General features: G+C 42.1%; 1 protein-coding gene across 4 annotated transcripts in view; it reads right to left on the reverse strand.

Annotated features, from left to right (window-relative positions):
- IKZF1 (IKAROS family zinc finger 1) overlaps positions 1-22,802 on the reverse strand; it is a 67,706-nt gene that overhangs the window by 10,002 nt on the left and 34,902 nt on the right. For 2 of the 4 annotated variants that reach the window (XM_050891928.1, XM_050891927.1), the window contains exons 4-6: positions 8,383-8,643; positions 2,451-2,618; positions 335-460 (exon numbers count right to left, since the gene is read on the reverse strand). In XM_050891928.1, coding sequence (XP_050747885.1) covers positions 335-460; positions 2,451-2,618; positions 8,383-8,643 — 555 coding nt within the window. Of the gene's footprint in view, positions 1-334; positions 461-2,450; positions 2,619-8,382; positions 8,644-10,764; positions 10,825-22,802 lie in introns of all 4 variants that reach the window. The other 2 variants (XM_050891926.1, XM_050891929.1) reach the window with 2 other exon arrangements.

The raw sequence follows: 22,802 nt of genomic DNA on the forward strand, positions 1-22,802 counted from the left end.
CACAAGAGTACTGCGATATAGGACTCCAAGCAAAAGGGAAAGGTAGTAAGATGATGTAGTCATACTGTCTTGAGATGGTGAACTGAAATTTTCCAGGTCTTGCAAGTGTTTTGCTATATGCCTGAGTTTGACTTTTTGTTTGAGCTAAACAAAAGGAGACAACAGCCAAATATTTATCAAATATACAATAAATCCAGATGCAATATCATACATATGGGGGGGTGTGTGTGCGCCTCCCCAATGAAAAAGATGCCACAAATGGTGTTCCTTTTGCGCTCCTTTTTCTGCGTACGTGACAGGACAGCGTTAATCCCCAAACGGACACGTTTATTACCTGAATAAAGGCTGCTTGAGATATTCATGGTTTGCAGGTAGTTATGGCAGCGTTCTTTATGTTCTTCCAAAGAGCTGCGCTGCTTATAGCTGCGACCACAGTATCCACACTTATGGGGTTTGCCAACTGGAGAAAACACAATTAATTGACAGATTCAGATGAGGTATTCAACAGCATATTAATAATGGTAAGAACAACAGGAAAAAAGCCCACCCCAAAAATAAACCCATGCTGTGGTGAACTGAAGAAAGATTTTGTCAATTTTAAAAAAAAGAAAACACTAATGGAAAACAAGTTGTATATCTTTACATCAACAGGCCAATTCTGTGGGTGCTGCAAGCTGATTTCAGATGATTCACATCAGATAAGGACTGCAACATTAAATCTTCAAAAACGACATCTACACAAGTTAGAAACTGAGACACCTTCAAAGGTCTGAGCGTAGTTGCTTTAGTGCCTAGCTCCCACAGAAACTGCCAGTGGGGGAACTGGTGGTGTAGGTAGAGACACCTGCCCACGGCTGGATGTCAGTTCTGATGTAACCAGAACCAGCTCAACCCGTTCAGGACAGTGTTAGATTTCACATGTTTTCTGCTTCTGGAAATTCAAGAGAAATGGCATGACAAAATTTTTTTCTGTATTACACCAATCCAGATGTAGGTAGTTCCAGGAATTTCGCAGTAACGGTACAGTTTCATGGACTTCTGGACCTGAATTTTCTGTCTTAGCGTGACAAGACTGTCACCTTACATGTGATTTCACAATTTTAAATGGTTACACAGCTTAACTTTTGAACTTTATTTACAAATTCTCAGGTGAAAATCAGACTCAGACATCCAACTTGTTCTATAATGTATTGATGTCAATTTGCCAATTGCAGGAACTAATCACAATCTACAGTTTATGCATTGTTTCTTTAGCTATGGAATTCTCAGAATTTGCCAAAAGTGTCTAGGTGTAATTCCACGTATATATGAAAAATTATGTTTAAAATTGTGCAGCTGTGAAAATCAGTAACAGCAAGGGAGAGGGGGGCAAAATAGTATTTTAAAGATGTGCTTTCCTGAAATCGGCCAGGACCGAACAGCAGAAGTCGAAATTATTTTGGACATGTGGGACCAACACTAGGGATCTTATTATTTAATGTGTGTGCTAGAGAAGAATTTCCTTAGTTTTGTGCAACATAAAAATGTCACTGTGAGAGCTCCCCTTCTGCTACCCAGAACTTGGTCCCAAAGACAACTTTCGCAAGTAAAGTTACCAGTGTCAGTTCCAGCAATGTGTTTTGGAGGTCTCCTAGCCAAATAACAATTTGCATTTCCGGCTTAGCTTGAGAAACTGGATGAGACAACACTAAGTTTAAAGGCACTTTAAAGGTGCTAAATCGGTTTTGCTTCACAGAAGGTGTGTGACTATGGCTTCTGTCAAACAATGAGAGGTTCGTGGTAATGGAAAAGTGCAGTTATTCAAAAATATTTATTCAGATCTCCATATTACTGTTGAGACAAAACACTGAAAAACTCTAGCAGAGTCCTCTTTTTTGGAAGATTATTATCTGTCTCCCACTCTCTCCCTCCCTCCTCCCCACCCTTTCTCTTTCAAAGTACTTGTAATAACAAGGTGCAACAAATAACTGCTGCTAAATGCTGTAGGTGGTATTCACTCCTTAGGTTGAGAATCACTACCAGACTGGAGGTTTTTGAGACTTCGTGACTTAAAACTTACTGTGTTTAGACCTTATATTATCTTTATATGTGGATAAATGCCATCCAAACCCTAAAACATTCATCAGCTTTAATTCATGTTCGTAGTTCCATGAAACGGATTACTCACATGAGGTTTGTAAGATGAAACCCTAATACAGAAACTTTTAATCAGCCAAGAAGTATGGGGAAAAAGCAGTTCTTCTGGTGAAGGATCATGAGCATGAGATGTGTTTAGTCATTTCTCTGCTGCTAAAACACTGGGGCCAGCTCACAGCTTGGTTAACCCCAACATGGGGCTACTCGCCTCCCGAGGGTGAGAAGACCTCCCAGGCTTGGTGGCCACGAACGCCCCCGTCTCCTCAACGGGTGCGGTGACGAGCGCCCCTGGACAGTCCCGCACCTTCCCTTACCCGAGTGAGTCCTCAGGTGTCCTGTGAGAGCATCCCTGCGACGGCAGGCGTAGTTACACAGGTGACACTTGAAGGGCTTTTCACCCGAGTGCAACTTTATGTGGCGCAGAAGGTTGCCCTTCTGTGTAAAGGAGGCTCCGCACTGATTGCACTGGAAAGGGCGTTCTCCTACAGGGAGAAGGAGAAAATATGTGAGAACAAAAAATCTTATGCAGTAACAAGAGAAAGATTTCAGTGAGAAAGTTGTTTTCTCACTGCTGCTCTGTGACTTCCACCGGCTGCAGGTTTGATATAACATGAGGCTTTCAGACTAAACCTGCCAGTTTCTTAATGCTTCACTGGCTGGGTCAATTTGATCTGAAAATCTAATTTTTTTTTTCTAAATCAGAATGGCACATCACAATGCAAATTCAAACTCATTTAAATAAAGTGACTGCAACATTTTGTGTTGAAGAGCCACTCTTCCTGATCAGCAGTTTTGGAATAAACCAATATCCAATTTTGCATGTTGTGGCATTTGGTGGGGTTTTTAATGTGGCTTTTTTCAAAGGGTCTTTAAAATATGCCACTGAAGCAGCAAAATAAAAAGGAAACTCATTAAAAATGCATTTCAGGATCACAAGTTCATTTCAGCGTTACATTCTTATATTTAAATGAAAGGCACTTCATTATAACAGTTATAATAACTTCTTTTCATTTACATTTTCCCTGTATTTTCCCTTTCAATTTCTTCTCCATTACCTGTCTGTCCCTAAGCAGCCGAATCAGGAAAGAGACAGAGAAAGAGAGAAAAAGAGAGAGAGTAAAATCACGTAAGTTAAGACAGTGCAAAGGAAGCCCTGTACTTCCATGCCAAAGTCCCAGCCCTTCTCTATGTAAGGTATGAACAGAGGAGCTGCACAAATGGGGTCCGCTGGTCTACGCTTTGGATGGACACAGGAAAAAACTTGAAGAGACACAACCTTGATTTTTCTAAACTGGTGCCTGTTACCAAGGAAGCGAATCAACTAGCCTTTGCAAAAATTAATATGGCTGTTGTTTGCTTTTTAGTGCTGTTTAAAATCAATATGCTCATTTCTTCGCTTAGCTGTTTTTTTAAATTTAAGATAGATGAGGCCTTTTCTTAAGTCAGTGGGAAATAAAATATGTTTCCAGTTGTACCAGACAGGAGTAAAGGAAAATTTATACATGAGAGCACTTCATCAGCAGGAACCGCTCCTGCATGCCCGTTTCTCTGTAGCCCTCGGCTAAGTCAAACCAGCCTTTGAAACTCATTTGCTCAATTCTGTTTCTCTTAGGTATAAATGTAATCTGTAATTAAAATGCATCAACAATATTAGAAACAGCCCGGAGATGACCTGTTCTTAGTTTTGATTTTCTTTATATAACCATAATATTGAATTTAAAATTTCAGTGCTGAATTTAAAATATAAAAAAAATAAATACAAGTTAAACCATTTCTTTCTTCTCTCTCACTTAACCATCATGTATTACTTTGCACATCTAGGACCAACTTGTACGTCCATATGTGTGCATATATGTGCAGCACAATCATTTTTGACTCTTGGGTAATGCAGTAGAACAGCTGAAAATCAATTAGACAGCAGCATAGTCCCAACCCAAAAATCTGCAAACGCTACCATCAGGGCTGGCAGCTTTAGCTTTCAGCAAACAGTAAAATGAATCTATTTTATGGCAAGATATTTTCATTGGTCAAACAGCTTCAAGCAGGTCAGCATAGTCCCTGTGAAGCCAAATGAGCTCACTTTCTTCGTCCATCAAGTAGCTGCATTCATCTAAACTATATCCGCAACTGGTTCAACTGGGGTGGCCCACAAAAATGCCAGCATTAGTCTTACAGGATTTCGCAATGTACTTCATAAGCCATGCCCAGTAGTTGTTAGGGGAACAAGAAAACAGGTAAGAGTCTGTCTGCTTTACCTCTTAATCTTTGGGGCAGTTACTCAGCGTGGAAGGTATTTTTCAGAAATGGACTGAAACAGTAATGAAGAAGTCAGTTTGTCATGGGGGACACAAATTCAGAAGAAATGGTTAATTCTTACTAAACAGCTTTGCTAGCATTCATTTCTGTTATTTTTACTCAGAGGAGCGTAAGAGGAGAAAACAAGGATTGTAAAGGTACTCCAGGAATGAAATATAAAGCAAAGCAAGAATGAAATGTGTCTCCAGCCTACAGCTCTCGCAATTACAGGGTGAAACCTTGCACTGGGTGGAGAAGACAGACGGATGGAGCATTTCAAACGAGACTGCTGCATACCAAATATTTCTACAAAACTTACAGTGGGATCAAATGTAAGGGAACTTGCACTCACATTGCTGTACAAGGAAAACGACACCACCACTGAAAGACCCTGAAACTACGTGTAGCTTGACCGGCCCTTGGTTGTCCATGCTGCAGCTACTGGGGTGGGGAACGCCTGCCTTGTGAGCCCAGCAAAGCTCCCAGTCCTGCTAGGATGGAGACGGTCGCTGATACAAGGTTACAGGGTCAGGCGCTATCCCCCAAAAATGGGGAAGGGACAGGACGGAAAGAAAAAATACATAATGCATCTTTTGTTTAAACAGTCAGCTTTGTGTGTTATTTTCTCGCCAGTTCTGAACAGCACATGTCTATCCTGGGCGGATTTCACCGCACGGTGTGTAGCTATGGACGAATATGGGCCCAGGAGCAAAAACTGCAATGGGACCCTGAATTGAATCAACCACCATTGCAGTGATTTGCAAGCCTTAGTGGGAGCATGGGCCCTGGACTACTTACTCAGTGAAGAATATTTGTCTTCTTAATTGAAATCTTTCTCATTTCTTAAACAATATAATGACAAAATCACCTAATACTCAGAGATGTGCATAGCTCTCTTTCTTCTCTTTTTTTTTTAATGCTCATTCTTCAATGGGCATTAGTTTTCTAAATAAATTTGAGACATTCAGACCCAACTAGCAAGACATAAGTGAACTAACTGGTGACTTAAGTTAAAGGAGTGTACATATAAGGAGGGAATATATATACCAATGCACACACACATATATATGCACATATATACGTGCACACACATGCACACTAATACGTGCACAATGAGCAAGCGAAGCCTGAATCTATATCCTGAGGTCTCAGCACCAGGGAGCAGGAGGGGTTTTCTCTCTCCTTTCTAGATCTCCTTTTTCCTAAACACCAAGCAAGACAGCAGCAAGCTGGAGAAAATCAACGTACTGAAAGCCTTGGGGAAGGAGAGTGAGGAGAGTCGGGCATCTGTGCGTGGGATTCGCTCTGCAGACGGGAGCAACAGGTAAGGTGCTAGGAAGCAGTCAGTGCTGTACAGCTGCTTGCAGACAGGAGGGGGCAGAAATATCAGGTGCTGCTCTGCATATCTGCACTTGGCAGGTGTATTCATTAAAAGTAATTATGCCTTTTATCAGGTCAGGCAGTCATTTTATTTTGGCACTTTAGTGTGCTAGAGTTTTGTTCACTTATCAAATATTTATTTAAGGAAACCTCACTGCATATGCAGGTTTTACATGAATTAGCAGCAAAGTAATTCATTTGTGAGGCTTATTCCTTCACCAGGCATGTATTGAAATGGGCTTTGGCATAGTCGGTTAAATGTCTGTAATAATATATCCCATTTCTACTTTAATTTTCACAGCGCAGCTGAAAGGAAAAGCAGTCACCACTGTTTCCCCATGACGTCCCTTTAATTTAAACTACCAGCTCCGAGCCTCCACTCCCTTGCCAGCCCCCGAAAAACCGCCTGAGCTCACCCGAAGAGGCTGCTCAGGAGAGGAGCTGCAGGCGAGGTGGGAGGGAAAGCAAAGGCTTTCTTTCCATGGAAGGACCCAGGGGCGCAACTTCACACTCTTCAGTTTTATTAAGTGTAAAAGAAGGGGGTCCTGCTGACCGATGTGCAGCTTGTGGGGTGCTTCCACTGTAGGTTTTAACTACGTTCCCTGATTGAAAAGAGGGTCCCATTGGCAAGGGGAGGGCTCTGCAAAGGGCGGAGAACTCTCGGAGTGACAGCCCTTGTGTGGTAGCCCGCCGAGCACCCTTGGCAGGCACATGGGTCCCTCTGCCAGGCAGGGAGTTTGGGCAGCGGGAGGTCAGTGCCAGGGAAACCAGTGAGGTGGCCCCCGGGGACGCTGCCACTGGGAACAGGCAGCCTAGCTCATCCTCCGGAGACTCAGCCTGCCGGGTACCAACCAGTGCGCTAGAAACAAAGGCAGCTCTGCCCACCACCTCCCTAAAATCAGGTGTCCCCCCACACAGGCCATTCAGCCCTGGTGCAGACACTGCCTCCGACCCTCAGGGACCTGAAACAGCTCCTCCGAAGCAGCAACAGCGTACTTTTAATAAAACAGCAGCCTCCTTAAGCAAGCACAAAGACTTCTACCTCTAAATGCATTTTAAGTCGCAACATTTTATTTCAGCTGCTACAGCATCCTCTTCAAGCCCATGGGTCTGTTTAAAAGGCCTCATGTCAAAGTCATTTCCCATATACATTTTATCAACTTTTAAAGGATCACATTAACATTCAATTAAAAAAACAAAAGGAAACAATCGACCAACAAGCACTTTATTATATCTAGGAAGTAGGCTGCAGTCTCTCTTCTGAGAACTAGTTGTGGCTTTTCCAATAAAGATAATTATCTGCTCTTCCCTGACAGAGGGATTTATCATGTTGAATTGAAGAGTACTTTGAAGTAGGCAATGTAAGAGCATTGCTAACTATCACCAGCACTGCTTCTGAACGTGGCTAACCCACGTTACACTAACAGCTCGCACCCTTCCAGAGCTTGAACAGCCACAGTTACAATGACAGACATGAGCACTGGGGGGGATGGATGACACTCAGGGTCTTTTCATGGATCCTCTCCATTACAATTTGAAAACACTTTGCTAATCTCACTCCATAGTAATTCTGGGGAAATCATTTAAGCATGATTGGGGGGATGCGGAGGAAGAAAGTATCTATGTGTTCACTAGCACGACTATTTCAGTGGAATCTAACCATTGGACAGGTCTTTCTTACCTTAAAAATATTTTAAAATTCCCCCTCATTTGAATATTCATGCAAAAATGCTGAATACTTTATTTATTTATTTTCAAAGTAACTTGTGTAGCACAACAGTACAGTTCAGTTCTCCTTTGACTATGGATGACCTTAGAGTTTACATTGGAAGCCTAATTTTTAGACAGCTTATATCAGGTAAGATGAGACTCACCCTGGTCTTTACTTCTTCATTTGTTTCAGCCTCTTCATTTTTTGCACTCTTTGAGACTATTTAGAATTAGAAAATTGAGGCAAGAAGATTCACAGCACTGTATAATGAAAAGCCATCCCTATGGAGCACAACATCTTTGCATGTCTCTTTTAGTGTCCTAGTGGAAACCCTTTAGTCCAGATTTGACCAGTGACAATACTTGTTTTTACTTCATGAAACATTTGACATAAAATGAATCCCTTTTTTACTAAGACTGCCAGTACAGTTCCCTTAACATTTATTTTGCGAATCACTTTCATAATCACTGATCCATAATGAGCTTTGTTGCATTGTTGGAAACATTAGAACTGGGTCAATTTCAGAGTTAGCCACAAATGGGTTTTTCTTCAGCAATTCTTAGAAATTTCTTAGAAATTAAACAAGACTTCTTTACCGTTTTTTTAAATTTGAATTTTTCATGTAGCTTCAAACCAAACAAACTGCGTAATTTCTAGCCCAATAGATGGACTTCCATCAAGAAGAAATCTCAATTCCTGTGCTGTCCAAAATGGCGTAACAAAATAACCGAGTTCCAAATGCCCACTGATGCTGCATTATCTTACACGAGGGAACATGTGCATGGTACAGAAAATAAGTCTTATTTCCTAATATGTGGCCAATTCTTGTCAACTAAAGGAAAAACTATGGCAGGCCTTACCCGTGTGGCTTCGTTTGTGAACCATGAGCACATTGGGACCGATGCAAATTATCCCACAGATATCACATTTTAGCTTTCCATTAGGAAGTCGAATGCCTCCAACTCCTGACATAGCCTTGCTGCCTGGGCCATTGTGTGAGCCATTCATTTTCTCTCCCGAGGTATCAAGCATTCGTAAATCCTCCGCACATTCTTCCCCATTCATTTCACAGGCACGCCCATTCTCTTCATCACTCTGAGTCTCTATTTTAATATTACCGGCTGAAAAAAACAATACAGGATGCCACTCAGTTTTGTTACAGAATAAATATGGTGGCAAAGAAACAATCACATCAAAGGAGATAGATAACTTCTAAACAGCATGTACAATATACCTAAATAACAAAAGCTACAAACACAACTACATTTCTATGGGCAATGTAATGAGTTTGTAACACATGGAGCAATAAACAGTGAGTATCAGTAAGACAAATACAAGGCATCCAGGGAGCTGGGAACCCAAACAACATTACAAGTCTGTTCCTAGGTCACTTTGAAATTTTTGCATTTGTAATGTTCATTTTGACAATTCAGGCTAAATGGAATGAAACTTAAAATGAATCCACTTCCCATGGATTTGTCCAAAACAATTGTGAAAGTAACTCATCAAAGACAATGGATGAAAATGAACTGAAAATGTAACATTCTCCACCTGGCAGGAAGATCCCGAGGGTTGTACTGAATCCAAATATTTGGTTTGCAGTCCTATAGGGTAAGCAAGGACAATGGGAAAGCAAAGAGTACAAACACTGATAAAGAAACCAGGGTGGGGAAGGATGGAAGGAAGAATTGAAGGACAAGAACTAGCATTACAGGAAATTATAGGAGTGATAATCGTGTTTTTAGGACAGCAGGATTAGGATCACTGAGTAAGAGGAGAGGATCTCTACAGCCATGAGCTACTATTAAAAAACAGTCAAATCAACAAATGTGGGTGGGAGAACAGTTTTGACTTTATTGGGTAAGTCCTTCGTGTTATAATCCCATAGGTGACAATTGCTTGGAGCTAGAAGAATAATTCAGGTATAGATTTGGCATAGCCTCACTACATCTGATAACACATAGGTTGGTAAATTTGATCTGATATGAACACAGCAAACCTAAATGTTATGGAAAAGGGCCAAGATTCAGATCAGTTAATGCCAGTATTCATTCCTCTTCTTTCCACAAGACTGTATGACATTTTGTGCAGAATAAATCATCTTTACAGTTATTTCCCTCTTTTCTAATCTGATGATTTTGGTGAAAAAATAGTTCTTCATTAGGCTGAAAAAGACCATTTCGTTGCCCCAAATCTTACTTTCCTTTCAGTGAAAAACCTCTTCCTTCACCCCACCCCACCCCAAAGAGGACAGCATTTACTTTAGTGGCTAGCTGAATACACGAGGAGTATGTTTCACCCAATAAAGACCAGGTCTTTTCCTTTTGTGGAACAGTAGTTTCATGGTAGCCTTATTCATAAGTGGTGGTGTAGCAATGACATAATTAAGCTACGGGGAATAATTACCTCAAGAGATGAAAGACTTTGACATGCATTTGAAATGGAAAGGTTTGACAAACTCTTCTCTGCTACACCCTGCAACCTCTGAGGTGTCCCAGGAGGATTGCATGGATGTGGCTGACAAGAGTATATGACTCAAAATCCTACTGGGAAACACATTGAGCGTAAAGGTGTTCACATTTCTGAATGCTGCTTGACTAGACACCTTTTATAAGGTCTACCAATCTAGGCATTTTAATGATTTTTCAAATATTGCATTTTTAATAGAAATCATATGCAAGACAGAATGAGTGCACATCATAAATAGCAGTTTTTCCTTTAAAATGTATGCCCTAAAAAGGGGAATAATTTAGAGGTATGGAAAAAAAAAAAATCAATGACCAAACAGTGATTTACAAAGATGGTATGACTGGCTAAACAGAAGTGATCTACACTATTTTGCAAATTTAGTGGACTACAACCCTATACTGCTGTTTTCACCATGGAGAATGGAAGCAATGGAACTATTTGGCTTGAGCATATGACAGATTTTCCATAATTCACACACCAATTTTTTTCTCTTAATTATAAGAATAATAATTTGAATGTAAATATATTTATACAAAACAATTACAGGCTCCTTGCCTGCCAGGGATTTGGAGAAGGTGGCTTTTGAAGTAGGCTTTATGTTAAGTTAAAACAGAATACATGTGAACGAAGCAAAAAGATCAGACTACTTAAGCCCTTTGGTAGCGTATGCAGACAAATGTACATTACTGAGAAGCGAAATGACAAACAAAAATCATAAAAGTAGGAACTAGATGGAAATGCTCTGTAGTGAGTTGAGTTTGCAGTATACTTACGGGAAAAAGATTTGGGAATTATTGCATGAAAGTCCCTAAAGCCTTCTGCCCCGTATGCAGCTGCAATAAAGAAGGCAAACAGGATGCTGGTTTGTGGTACTGCTAGCAGTAAATATAAAAGAAGATGGCATTATTGCTATAAGAGAAATACCTAGGAGAATGACAGAACTATCATCACAGAAGCAACACAAGCAGTTTAGGGTGAAGCAGGAACAGCAGCAGGACAGTTGGCAGGGGAATCCTGACCTGCCCAGAACAATTCCCATTTGTAAAAATGCCCTTTTCTTCCAAAGCATCCAACAAGTTTTATCATGTTTTCTAAATGCATAACCTCTCTTGGGTATTCCCCTTGCTTGCAGGTTAACTCCTGCTGAAGTCAAGAGGAACTTTTGCTGAAGTGTCTTGAAAGGGTCAACGGGAGCAGAGCACCTAACACAGCCTTCTCCCACCCCCAGGGAAACCACAGGCCCCTACAGTGCAAGCTTCCTCTCAGGACTGATTTTTTTGCCAACATGCCCTCTTTGTGTGCCAGAGATCTCTTCTTTATACGTCCTTGTTTCTAGTCACTGCAGTTATAAAAAGTGAAATTGCATTGTTTTCTTTGCACGCCTGCTGGTCTTACACAATGGAAGAAGATGGAGTTCAATTTTAGATATATATTATTATGTATATTGGCATATTTTTTGTTTGTATTTCTAAGGCTTGTCCTCACAATGTATCTACACAAAAGTAGCTGCACAAACACACTATACCCTGCATATTATGAGTAGCCACGTGCAAATCAACATGCCATGAGCACACTGATACAAGTAATGATGGAGTTCACTACTTGACATAAGCAATGATAGGGATATTGATCCAGTCAATCTTCACTAAAGCTCTCCGCAGCTCTGCCCCTGGACTGCCGTAGCTGTGCTGCTCAATGAATGTCCCCACACAGACGAGGCCGAGCATCCAGGATGCCCTTACAAGCACATCCATTTGGCAGCGCAGCTCACGGCAGGGGCTCGGTTCAGGTGCGGAGCTCACTTTGCCAGTGAGAGCTGATGGACGGTGAGGCCACCCGCTTTGCCCTGGGTCCTCACGGAGATTTTATAGGTCTAATTGACAAAGAAAATCTCTTCACGTTCAAACTTAGCACTTTTTGCAAACCTGTTTTCCAGATGAAAACTAGTGAAAAAAGCCCCACTGATATAGGAGACATAATAGGAGAGAGAAATCGCTCCAGTTGAAATACTAAAGATTTTTATTAAATCTGAATGAGAAATGCAAAGGCAGCCTATACAATTTTTTTTCTGGAGACTTAGGCTGAAAATAAAAATCAACAGTGTTTTTGGTTTCTTTTGTGAGAGAGGTTCCTGTCCCTCCCTTGCTATAGTGGGGAAAATCACTCTTGGAGCACTGATGATGTGACAAATACCTGGGAATCAGACTTTTCAGATGCACTGATAAAGAACATACTCAGCATTTGTACAGGTTTCTCAGACAGTTACTCGATACAGTCTTTGTAAAAATAATTTCTGTGCACATCCGTGTCTATGTACACATACATGCAGACATTAACTAGCTCTACAATAATTCATGGTAATAATTTCTCATTGGCTCTTCTAGCACCATTAAGACATTACTCATTAATTGCTTTACTTCAGTTTGGTTGGAGATGACCCTAAAAGGCTCTGTATTTTACTCTCTTTGTACACATTATTGCAATTCAGGGGAGTTTAATCCAAACGCTTTTTTTTGTGCAAGGAGTGTGGATTGCACCAGTGCCACTGAACTGACAGCTCTCCCACGCCCCCTTTTTACCTACCCAGAGTGTGGAAAAGCTACCCAAAAGCAGGGCACTGGGTGGGTCTCTTACACTCTCTGATGTTTACTGGGAGCTTCACTCAGGATTTTCTGAAGAGCATTTGAAATTTATGTACAAAGGCTGCTCTGTATTCTATGGTTAAAGGTGGTTTATGCAAGTCTTTGGGAAAAAAAAAAAAGAATTGACATGTCAAAGGGGAAAGGAGTGATGATATGATTCATCACTGAAGAGCAGTGTAGCTGGCTCAGCATGAGACTCAGGCTGGAACAGTCGGGAAGGCAGGATGGAGGGCGAGGTAACAGAGTCACACTTCCCTGGAAAGAGTTGAGCAATGTGGAGAGGGAAGCGAGGCATTTTGCAATGAGTGAAAGAGTTGGTAGAGGGAAGAAAGGAGAAACCAAATGGACCTCCTGGGAAACAGGACGTGGAGGGCGGCTTTTAAAGGACAGAGAAATAGGCAGCTGGAAAAAAAGGCATATGAAGAATTAGTAATTTGTTTTCAATCCATTGCCAATTTACCTTGTCTTATAGCTATGGGACTCCCTCCCAGATGTAAAATCCTTTCAGTTTTGTGAGACTTTGGCACCGGCACAGGTTTAAGTACCTGGGCCAAAATCCCATTTGGAAGGAGGCATTCACCTCCCAAATCATATTGTTCTCCAGTGGGATTTTTTAAAGAAGAAAAAAGCATAAGACCTGGCTATCAGAGGAATTTAGAGAGTAACAAAGAAAAATAAATCACACTGAAGCTTCTGGGGCATTTTAACAATAGAGTTCCCTAACCCCCTTCGATTTTTAATGGGATTTGAGCATCTTTAGAACTTTTATCACAGTAGGTACTTAACTGTATCTTGTGGCATATACCTGCCTTTAAGAAGTTATCCTTTAGCCTTTCTTCGAAAATAACCACGATAATCTGATTTTTGGCCCATGCAATGTCTTGCTTGTACTTTTTAGCCAACAGCAAAGAAAAGACCTCTCTTCAAGTTGCTTCAAATAATTTGGGTGCATGTAATTTTTTGTTTGAATGGCTCATTTGTTATTCCAAGACAAATCAGAAGTATTTGGGGGATGTTCGTTGATGTTTAAATGGCAGCTTTAAAGTCCAACAAGAGTTTTTCATGAAGGCACCATAACTATTCAAGCAGCAGACAGATGAAGCTGCAACAATACCTGGCTGATTTGAACAGTGGATTAGCACTGTTATGGTGAGAAGGACAAAAACCTTTAACACCATCCTTTCTAACAAATTATAGAAAATGTTGCTAAAAAGGCAGAATAAGATGAAAAAAACCCCTATCATCAGGCCAAAATAAATCACCTCAGCATGCCAACGTGTGTCAACAAAAGCAGCCAGGATCTTTTCCTGTTTACATAGGTGCAAAAACCAGAAAACAGAACATTGCCAGCAATTCCACCTGTTATTTCTGATATAAGACATAACAGCTATTTTGTTTTGTTACAGTGTACCAAATTCTAGCACTTGGCTATGACCTGAAATCCAGACCTTCCCCCTTTTCTTTTTACATCATGGTCATTTACTGTGGCATCAGCTCTGTTCTCACCACATAAGAGCACTATGGGTGAAGGATGCCATTCTCTGAAATGTAAGGCACACAAGCAAGTTGTTTGTCCACAGAATATTTAAGGAGTCAGTATTTACTGGCTAGGCTTGACAACAACAAAGACCAACTCTTTAACTTAAATTATGTTTCCCTTATGGGAAATAGTATCTTTCCCTTATGAGCTTCTGAAATGACATGAAGAATCACGTAGGTGTAAAAAAGGCCAAGAAAAGGTCTGGGCAGAGCAACCATAATTAGTTATGCAATGGCCTTAGCCCTTCTTCAGTAAAATTCAGAAGACAAAACACAACATAGGTGGGACTGATTCAAACTAACTAGTTATTTAGCTATAGAAAAAGCAGATGCATCCAAGTGCTCTTAAAAATCATTGTTTTGCCCTCTCCTTTCTACATATAGCACTGCACTGCCCAGTTAATCAAGCATTTGTCATGTCCACCTGTGTAAAATGCTGAAAGTTAGAGGCAGCTCAGAATTGCCTAAAAAGTTAGAGCTTACAATGCAACTTAATTGCTATGGACAAAAGGAAACACATCAATAAATAAAAGGGGCTGTATGCAGCCCATGTTGCACAAGCTGTTATGTAGGGCTTCTGTTAAAACAGGACCCAGCATTCACTGTGTGACAGAACAGAGAGACCACTAGCATGGTGGGAGGCGAACATCCAAGGCCGGCGAGGCAGCCCAGCGACGCGGTGCTGGCACCTTATCATTTTGCTCAAGAGAGCTGAAGTCTTTACCACAGGCTGCAACATGGTGAAGATGGGGCAACAGATAAAAATGAAGGCTTCTTAATGAGAGGCTCTCAGCTGGCTTTTTAAAGGGAAACAAAAATAACAGAAAGAAGAGTAGTAGCAGGAACCACTGGGGCACACCTGCAGGTAGAGCAGACTGGTGCCGACGGATAAGGAGATCCTCCCTGCAGGGTCCGTGCTGCCCCTCCTTTGACTCCAAGTGCCAATCAGCCCTTGGCAGCCAATTTCTTCCCTACTCTAATTTTGGCTTTCAATCAAATGTATATTATTCCAGAAACACAGGCGCCCCCAGATAAGCTATATCTCCCATGGGACAACCGGTGTGAGGAGCTCCACCCATGTCATCGCCCGCGACTGCCATTTCCTCCCACTGCTGGGCGCCCCACTGCTGCCTGCGGGGAGGTGCCCGGCGTGCCAGCACCAGTGCCCGCCGGCGTGCACGGCTTGGCTTCAGCAGCAAGGAGCAGGGAGCTGTGCTCACTGCATTGCAAAACACAACATGGTTTTCCGGGGGCTGCAATGAGATCAAACCGTAGGGAATGCAAACAAGTGAACAAAACAACCAACAAAGTATGTCCTCTCTAGGCACAAAAAGTGGCTTGGTGCAGACTCCCGGTAACCTCCCGTTAGTTACCTATGGGAATCCTCTAATGTACCCATACAGACGGACAGGTTAAAGACAGATTCAAGTAATGCCCCTGAAATCTACTCGCACACTTGAAGCTAGGTGCTTTTTACGTATCTTTCTGAATTTGTGTTTCAGCAGGAAACGATCTGTAACTATGCCAAGGGGCTGATCTAGTTCATATTTATTGTCTTTGTTGTGCTACTTGCTGGTACATTTTGTACTGGATTCAAGTCGTTTTTTCAAAGGACTGTTAACTAGCTGGCTGCTTGATGTTCGTCATCTGAATTACCAGTAAAACTAAGTTTTAAAGGCGAGAGAAAGAGCATTATCAAGAAAAGCCATGCTAAACCTATTTCTCAAGGTCCGCATGTATGTGTAACCCATGCTTCCTCTGTACAAAGTGCTCTGCGTCTTTTACTGGCTGCATGATGGAGAAGCTAAGGGAACTGCTGCAGGCTTGCCGGTAACAGACTTTATTGACACTTTTCTGTTTTGAGAAGTAAGCTGGGAAGATTTTCAAACTGGAGGGAAAAGTTTGCTGACAAACAATGGCAAGAACAGAGCTTCTCATCCTCAATGTCTTTGTCTCTTCTGCTTCCATCAGTTTTTTTTCATGTGGGCATTAAAGGATGAGGAAGTAGCAAAAGGGCATTTAGCAAGAATTTTTTAAAAAGCAAAGTAACCTCAAGTAAAAATACACAACAGTGAGGTAAAACCACTACCATATATGAAAACATTCCCAGCTCACACAGGTATATCTGTGTGGATACACATGCTTAGGTGCCGAGTCTGGCACCTGTGGTGAAGCTGCATTCTCCAGAAATGCTATAGGCACAAATGTTGTGGCTTATGCTTTTCCCCACACAGCAACAGTTACCCAAGAGAAGCAGAGCCTCAGACTTATGATAATCTAACATTTATAAGGCATCCCCCTTCTCTAATCCTTCCACAAAGCATGCTTTGGTGAAATTCATGGGTGTTAACCTGTCCTCAACTAATGCAATGAAATTCTAGCTAATGGCAGCCGCACGTGGCAGCCTGGGAGAAGGTGAAAAGAGTGTGCACCCACAAAGATTAGTGTTTTGGAGAAAAGGAGCGACTACGTTGAGATTTAACAGGGAGACCAAAGAAGCTCCTCACAGATGGGAGAGACAGGCAGGTTCTTGCATGAAGCCATGCTGTCATGGCTGGAAGTTGTCCTTACCCTGCTGCAAACCCGGGGGTTACTGTGGGGATCCCTAGCCAAAGCAAAGGGCTTAACAGATGCAGAAATACGAGTAAAGCACAGCTACAGACTTAAGGTGATCATTTAGGTACAAATGATGTGAACTGTAGTTAGAGGGGGAATTTTAAGCCCACCTGACCAAGAGAAAACCTTGTGAAATCTGAACACATACAGAGGGTATTAGTCAGACCTGTACCAGCTGAAGACAGCAGTCGTTACCTTGCAGAAGAAAGCTACTGCTTGGGAGCAATGAAGTGTCCTTGGGGCTGCGGTAGGAAGGGGAGGACACAGCTCCTAGGCTCACCGTACAGCCAGCGCGGTGTGTGGGGTGGCCCAGGGACAGGCAGGGAGATGAACTGTTTTGTATATTGCTTCAGAGCACCTAAATTTGCCTTGCCCTGAATGCAAAGTTAGCCCTTGCACACCTTCCCCTTTTCATGCTCCAGCTCAGTGAGCTGCTTACACATCTTTAATTTTGTCCCTGGAGTGGCACAGAGCAACCCTGGCTGAGGATCAGGCCCTTGCAAGTCCACCCATGTGAACATTTGATGTGCTGTGCCTTTGCTGTCAGTGAGACGGACATGGGGACTTTTACCAGGGACTGTTTAGCTACCATGATGTCTTGAGCACTATTTTACGCAAGTGTCCATACTTCCCCAGCTGTCAAAGGGTCAGTAGATCTAAAATTAGACCAAGCAGCTGTGTTTAGGTTTGGGGAGGTGCCTATGGGTGCTGTGCCAAGGATGTGCACTGTCAGTCTCCTCTTTCGAGAAGAGGTCGAAGGATGAAATGGAGAGGAACCTAGCCATTTCAGCACTTGAGAGGGATTAGTTTATGACAATTTTATTATCTTGCCTACTCAGAAAACAAATTGCAGAGCAGAGTCCTCTATGTCCCCCTCACTGGACAGGGGGAAAAAAAAGCCAGGGATACTGAAAGTTTATTTTAGACTAAAGCAGATCAAATGTAGTCATCGCTTTATGAGTGATGAAGTAGCTGATCTCTCTTGGGACTGTGCAAAGAAGGTAATCCTGAGGTAGCCTGCTTTAGATCTGTTAATCCTGAGTGCTCAGTTATTTTTGTAGAAGTATCCATCCGAGGCTATTGAAGTTTTTTTCTTTTTGGGTTGTAGAAATATTGCCAGAAGGCTTTGCAATGTAAACTGCTGTTTACCTGATTACAGTGTGCTCAACAGTCCAGTGAAAGGAAATCCTAATCTACATCTTCTGGGGAAGAGGCATAAATTTTTCTACACAAATCCTAAAGAAATTCTCTGAATGTGGACATACCAGATAGCTCCTGAAGAGAAAAATGTCAGGACAAAATTAATTCTTTCCCACTGCATATTGCAGCCAATGCTTTGCTACAGGGACCTGGAGTCCTCAGGCAATTAGTTCGCTGTGCTGAAATGGCAAGAAACCCCAAATGATGCTGGGAGACTCTCAAACACTCAGAGATCTGGATCATTCTCAAAGTCTGCAAACTCAGTTCAGTCCACATTTTTAAGACTTCTTGTCTTTCCTTAGCCATTTTTCATGCCTGCTGTTTCCTTGCTTTTACCTCAGGAAAAACAAGCCCTCCTTCTCTTCCCTGAACAGAATCCAACCTTAACTGTATTAGTGCTATGAGAAGTCATCCCTGATGTTGGATGCCTCTTCTGTGATGCATCTAACAATTGCAAAGCTGTATACTGTTTCCTTGGGTCTTTGAACACAATGCTAAGAGAAAAACCTAGATTTCACTAGCTTTCTGCAACAGTTGACTCAAAAAGAAGGAGACATTATTAAAAAAATCCCAGTTTCTCAGAACGATGTGGGGAAAAATATGACAGAAGTTCAGGCTAAAGAATTTTCTATATGTAAAAGATATTACATCAGGAACAGCATCCTAGCTGAACTTCCTAGCTCTGCTCTGCAAGCACACCTCAGCTGTGATTTGAAAATACTGAATTTAGGAGTCTCTATTCGTGTCCTGAAGGGTATCTCCAAAATCAGAAAGGAACTGTGCCACAGAAGGGAACTCCAAGCTGAGGTTTAGTTGGGTTTCTGGTGCAGGTATCATCATGCCTCCAGATGAAAAAGGCCAATATGGCAATCCACTCAGGCTTCCTCAAACTCTGAACAAATCTTCAGCAATGCTTAAGGCTGGAGAAAGTAAAATGGTGTTTCAAAATTATTTTGCCGCTCTCTTGAATGAGTAACTTGACATTTGAAACTCACTGGAAACACAGTGAAGATCACAATCTTCAAACAGTCACAATCACCATGCTGAGTATCACTATCTTACATCAAAATGCAACCGTTTTCTTAACATGGATAGATCAACAAAGCATCCAAGCCAACATGTTGCTGGCAAAGCTTCAAGGGAAAAGGCTTTCAAAATAATAGTTGTTGAATTAAATGGTCTCCAATAGCACCACTCTAGACTAAATGGTCATAAGTAGCCCAAAACTGACTATTATGAACAGAAGAAACCTACATAACTCAGACCACAGAAATTCTTCCATCAAGGCCTTCATTTCTGGCTGAGGTATAGAGCAGAATAATCTAATATGGTTTAACCAGCATTCAAATACTGCTTGAATTTCTCTAAACTCTTCCACTCATTTCAATATGCCTGCCAATTATTTTAACATTTGTCCATCGACAAAAGATTTTTACAAAAGCAACTAATGTTTTGGGGCTCTCCAACTTCAGACAGTAATGAAACTAGATCATCAGAAAACAGATCAGCCTGGAAAACACTGATTACTGAGAAATCAGACCACTGTCTCAAGCTCCATATCTGAATTCTGGGCATCCAGTCACCTCTGAAAATCAGGACCACCTTCTATTTAGCATGCATGTGCAGGCAGGCATTTGTTAGATCCTCACAAACTCTGTTTGCCATAACCTGTAAGTTGATCAGTGGAGAAGTAGTTAACAAAAAGGACATGTATTGGCATATTCTGATTTCAAAGCTCAGAGCCGGTTCAGGCATTGCTTCCCAATCTGCAGCAGAAAGAGACTACCAAACCCTTGTTCCACCGCAGCACCCCACAGACTGCAAGCAAGTGTGTGGCAGTGGAGAGCAATTCTGAAGTATCTAAATGATTTGGGAGTCTCCTTGACTTTCAGTGGTATTCAGATTTTTAAGACAACCTGATCTTCTCATGGGGGGTGGAGAAACAGCAAACCCACACTGAGAATGCTGTTGAACTTGAGTCCAATCGCAGCCATAGCTGAGAAACATCACAGCTTCCCCCTTGTCCGGCTTAACAGGAAACCTCTATCTACTGTTCCTCTAACTCCTTCCACAAACACACAGAGCAGTCTGGACATATTACCCGTTTCCTCCTAACCCACAGTTGTTTATCTCCTTAGCATCTGTCACGGCCTAGTAGTTTGGAGCAAGTCCTACACCAGTTGCTATGATGTAAATTTAAATCAACTGAATTGAAAGGCTTCTAGGAGACCCCAGACAAAAAAAAGAGAAGAGAAGGAGAAGAGAAGGAGAAGAGAAGGAGAAGAGAAAAGAGAAGAGAAAAGAGAAAGAGCACCTCTAATTAATGGGTGCCCTAGGAAGTAGTTGGAGCAAAGTCTGTGGGAGCAAGTTTTCCCAGCTGCCTGATATCTCAAGAAAGCTACAGCACCTCCTCATTTTCATCCACAGCATCTTCCAAAGGTTTACTTCACACACAGACACGGGCACTAAGAATAATTTTTCCTTTGAGGTTTTATTGGTTTTTTCTTTTTTTGTTGTTGAAACGGCAATGCTATGAGCTGTGCACAATACAGGCCTAGAGGTCTGCTCAGCTTTCGTGTCTCTACAGGCAAGTTCAGAAACACATCAGGGCTATATCTTCTCTGTGGCAGCAGTATTGTGGGAGATCCTTGGACTGGTACAGACTGCCATCTCTCCTTTGCATTCAAGGACACGGTGATGATTCAGTTTGGGATTATCTTAAACTATGTGGAAAGCCATTATCCCAAGTTCCCAAGCTGGAAACCTTGTGACTTTCTGTCATTTCTCTTCCCTATTTATAAATCTGTGCCTTCTTTCCCTCAGCCCCCCACTCCTGCCTCTCCACCCTGACCTGCTTCTGCGCACTCCCGGAGGTGAAACCGAAGAGCTGCAGTTGTGACACTGCAGTTTGTGTGTCATATTGTAACCGGGTTTCCACATCCTCCTCACTCTGTTGTAAAAGCACTTGAAGAGGAAGAAGGGCAAATAATGAAATATAGGAAAGAAGGAAAAGAGGAAGCAGCCGAGAGACAGCAGCCCAACTGAAATGCTAAGAATTATGGAGAAGTGACAGAAAGGGAAGCACAGACCAGGAATTATACTTGGTGGCTTAGCAGAAAAAAATTTAAAACAAACAAAAAATATATAGGCTTAGCCTTTTCTGCCTCTGCAGCAATCTTCTAGATTACTATTCCTCTCCGACTTTCGCCCACTTGACTTGTATTCCCCTTCCCACCTACTTTAAGACAGTTACCAAACTGTGCTGCTCTGTGTGTGGCTGGACTTCACCAAACCTGAACCAACCACCACCCTTCTCCTTATTTTCATATCAACCAAGAGGAGAGACTCCTCAAATCACTCTCAGAAAGAAAAGAGGGAAATCAAACATGAAGAAAAGGCCTCAAAATGCCTAGCCTCAGGGTGAGAAGGCTCGATTAGGCAATGGTCTTATTTGCTGAAGGCAGCCACGGAGGACAGAGTGATGGAAGAGTACAGAAGGAAATTGGCTAAAGCAGAGTAGGGATTGCCTAACTGGGCAATCCTGCCCGGCTGCCAGTGGATGGAGGAGACAGCTTAGGAAGTCCTTCCACTGAGATCATGTACCATTCTGTCGCGCTCGTTCAGAACGAAACTTGGCCGGAGCAGAAAATGTTTGAAATTCACATGAAGAATTTTCTCTTCTCCATTTGCAGGCAAAAGAGATACAAAGCAGAACATGAACGTCTTTAAGAACAGAGTGGGACCCAGCTTTTTACACTCTCCCATTTCTCAGGGGCTTTTCAGCAAGAATTTGTCTGATAAAGGGCTGAGTAGAAAGTAAAAACTTGAGAAATGACCCTCTATAAATATCACCACACTAACAGTTATGCATCCCTTTAGAGTCAAGCTCCAGTCTTTATCTTATCCAGTGGCTACCTAAATCTTGTAGTTTCTCAGGAAGATAGTGGTGAAATCCTCCCGCATGTAAATGAAGACAGGAGTGTTACACAAAGGTGTACTGCGGTATAATTATTTGTTCATCACTGTATGAAAGCTACCCTGTTGGAAGAGCTCGTTCAAAACCATTTGTGGCTACTCCCCCACAAAGGAGGCTGTCAGGAGGTGATAAGAAATGGGTATTAGTGAGGCTTCACTTTCTTTGAAACACTCTTGCACAGAGAATATCAACAGGCTCAGCTATTTTCCCTACCATTTATCTGTGAATTAGGAAATATCTTCTGGACCACTCGATCAGTGTTCAGTTCTTCAGCTAAAGTTAATGTATTTTGGGACGTGTGGGACAGAGGAGAAATGACTTTACCTGCATAGGAAGGAGTTAGCAGTTTCCTCTTGCAAACGGCAACAGTCCCTTAGACGTTATGACTGTTGGAGACCTGCACTGCATATCCCATCCTGCACTCTGACTGCTCTTCCACGCCCCTACAGATACAGCACCAATACCTCTAGTTCACAGTGGCATAGTTTATACGCTGCATTATTTTTCTAGGGATGGCAGGGTGACCAAGCTGTGTAATACCCATGTACACGTATGTGAGAGGGACTATGACCATTGTGAAGGTTTTGCCTACCTTGTCATGTCCTACCTATTACAGAGATGGGCTGGTGTATATTTTGGGTTTGAGGGGCATGACCTGCCTTCTTCTGGCTTTACTAGTTCTGGTCTGGTTTTAACTTCAGTGGAGCCCCTCTTGATTTAGTTCAGCATTTCCAAAGACAAAAACCAGTCATGCAGCTGTTCAAGAAACAATGCTATGTCAAGTCAAACGAGTATTGTAAGAGAGAACTTAGCTATGGATGTTCTCCACAACAAATGG

Source organism: Gymnogyps californianus, chromosome 2 (genome assembly GCF_018139145.2).
Source record: "Gymnogyps californianus isolate 813 chromosome 2, ASM1813914v2, whole genome shotgun sequence".
Lineage (NCBI taxonomy): Eukaryota > Metazoa > Chordata > Aves > Accipitriformes > Cathartidae > Gymnogyps > Gymnogyps californianus.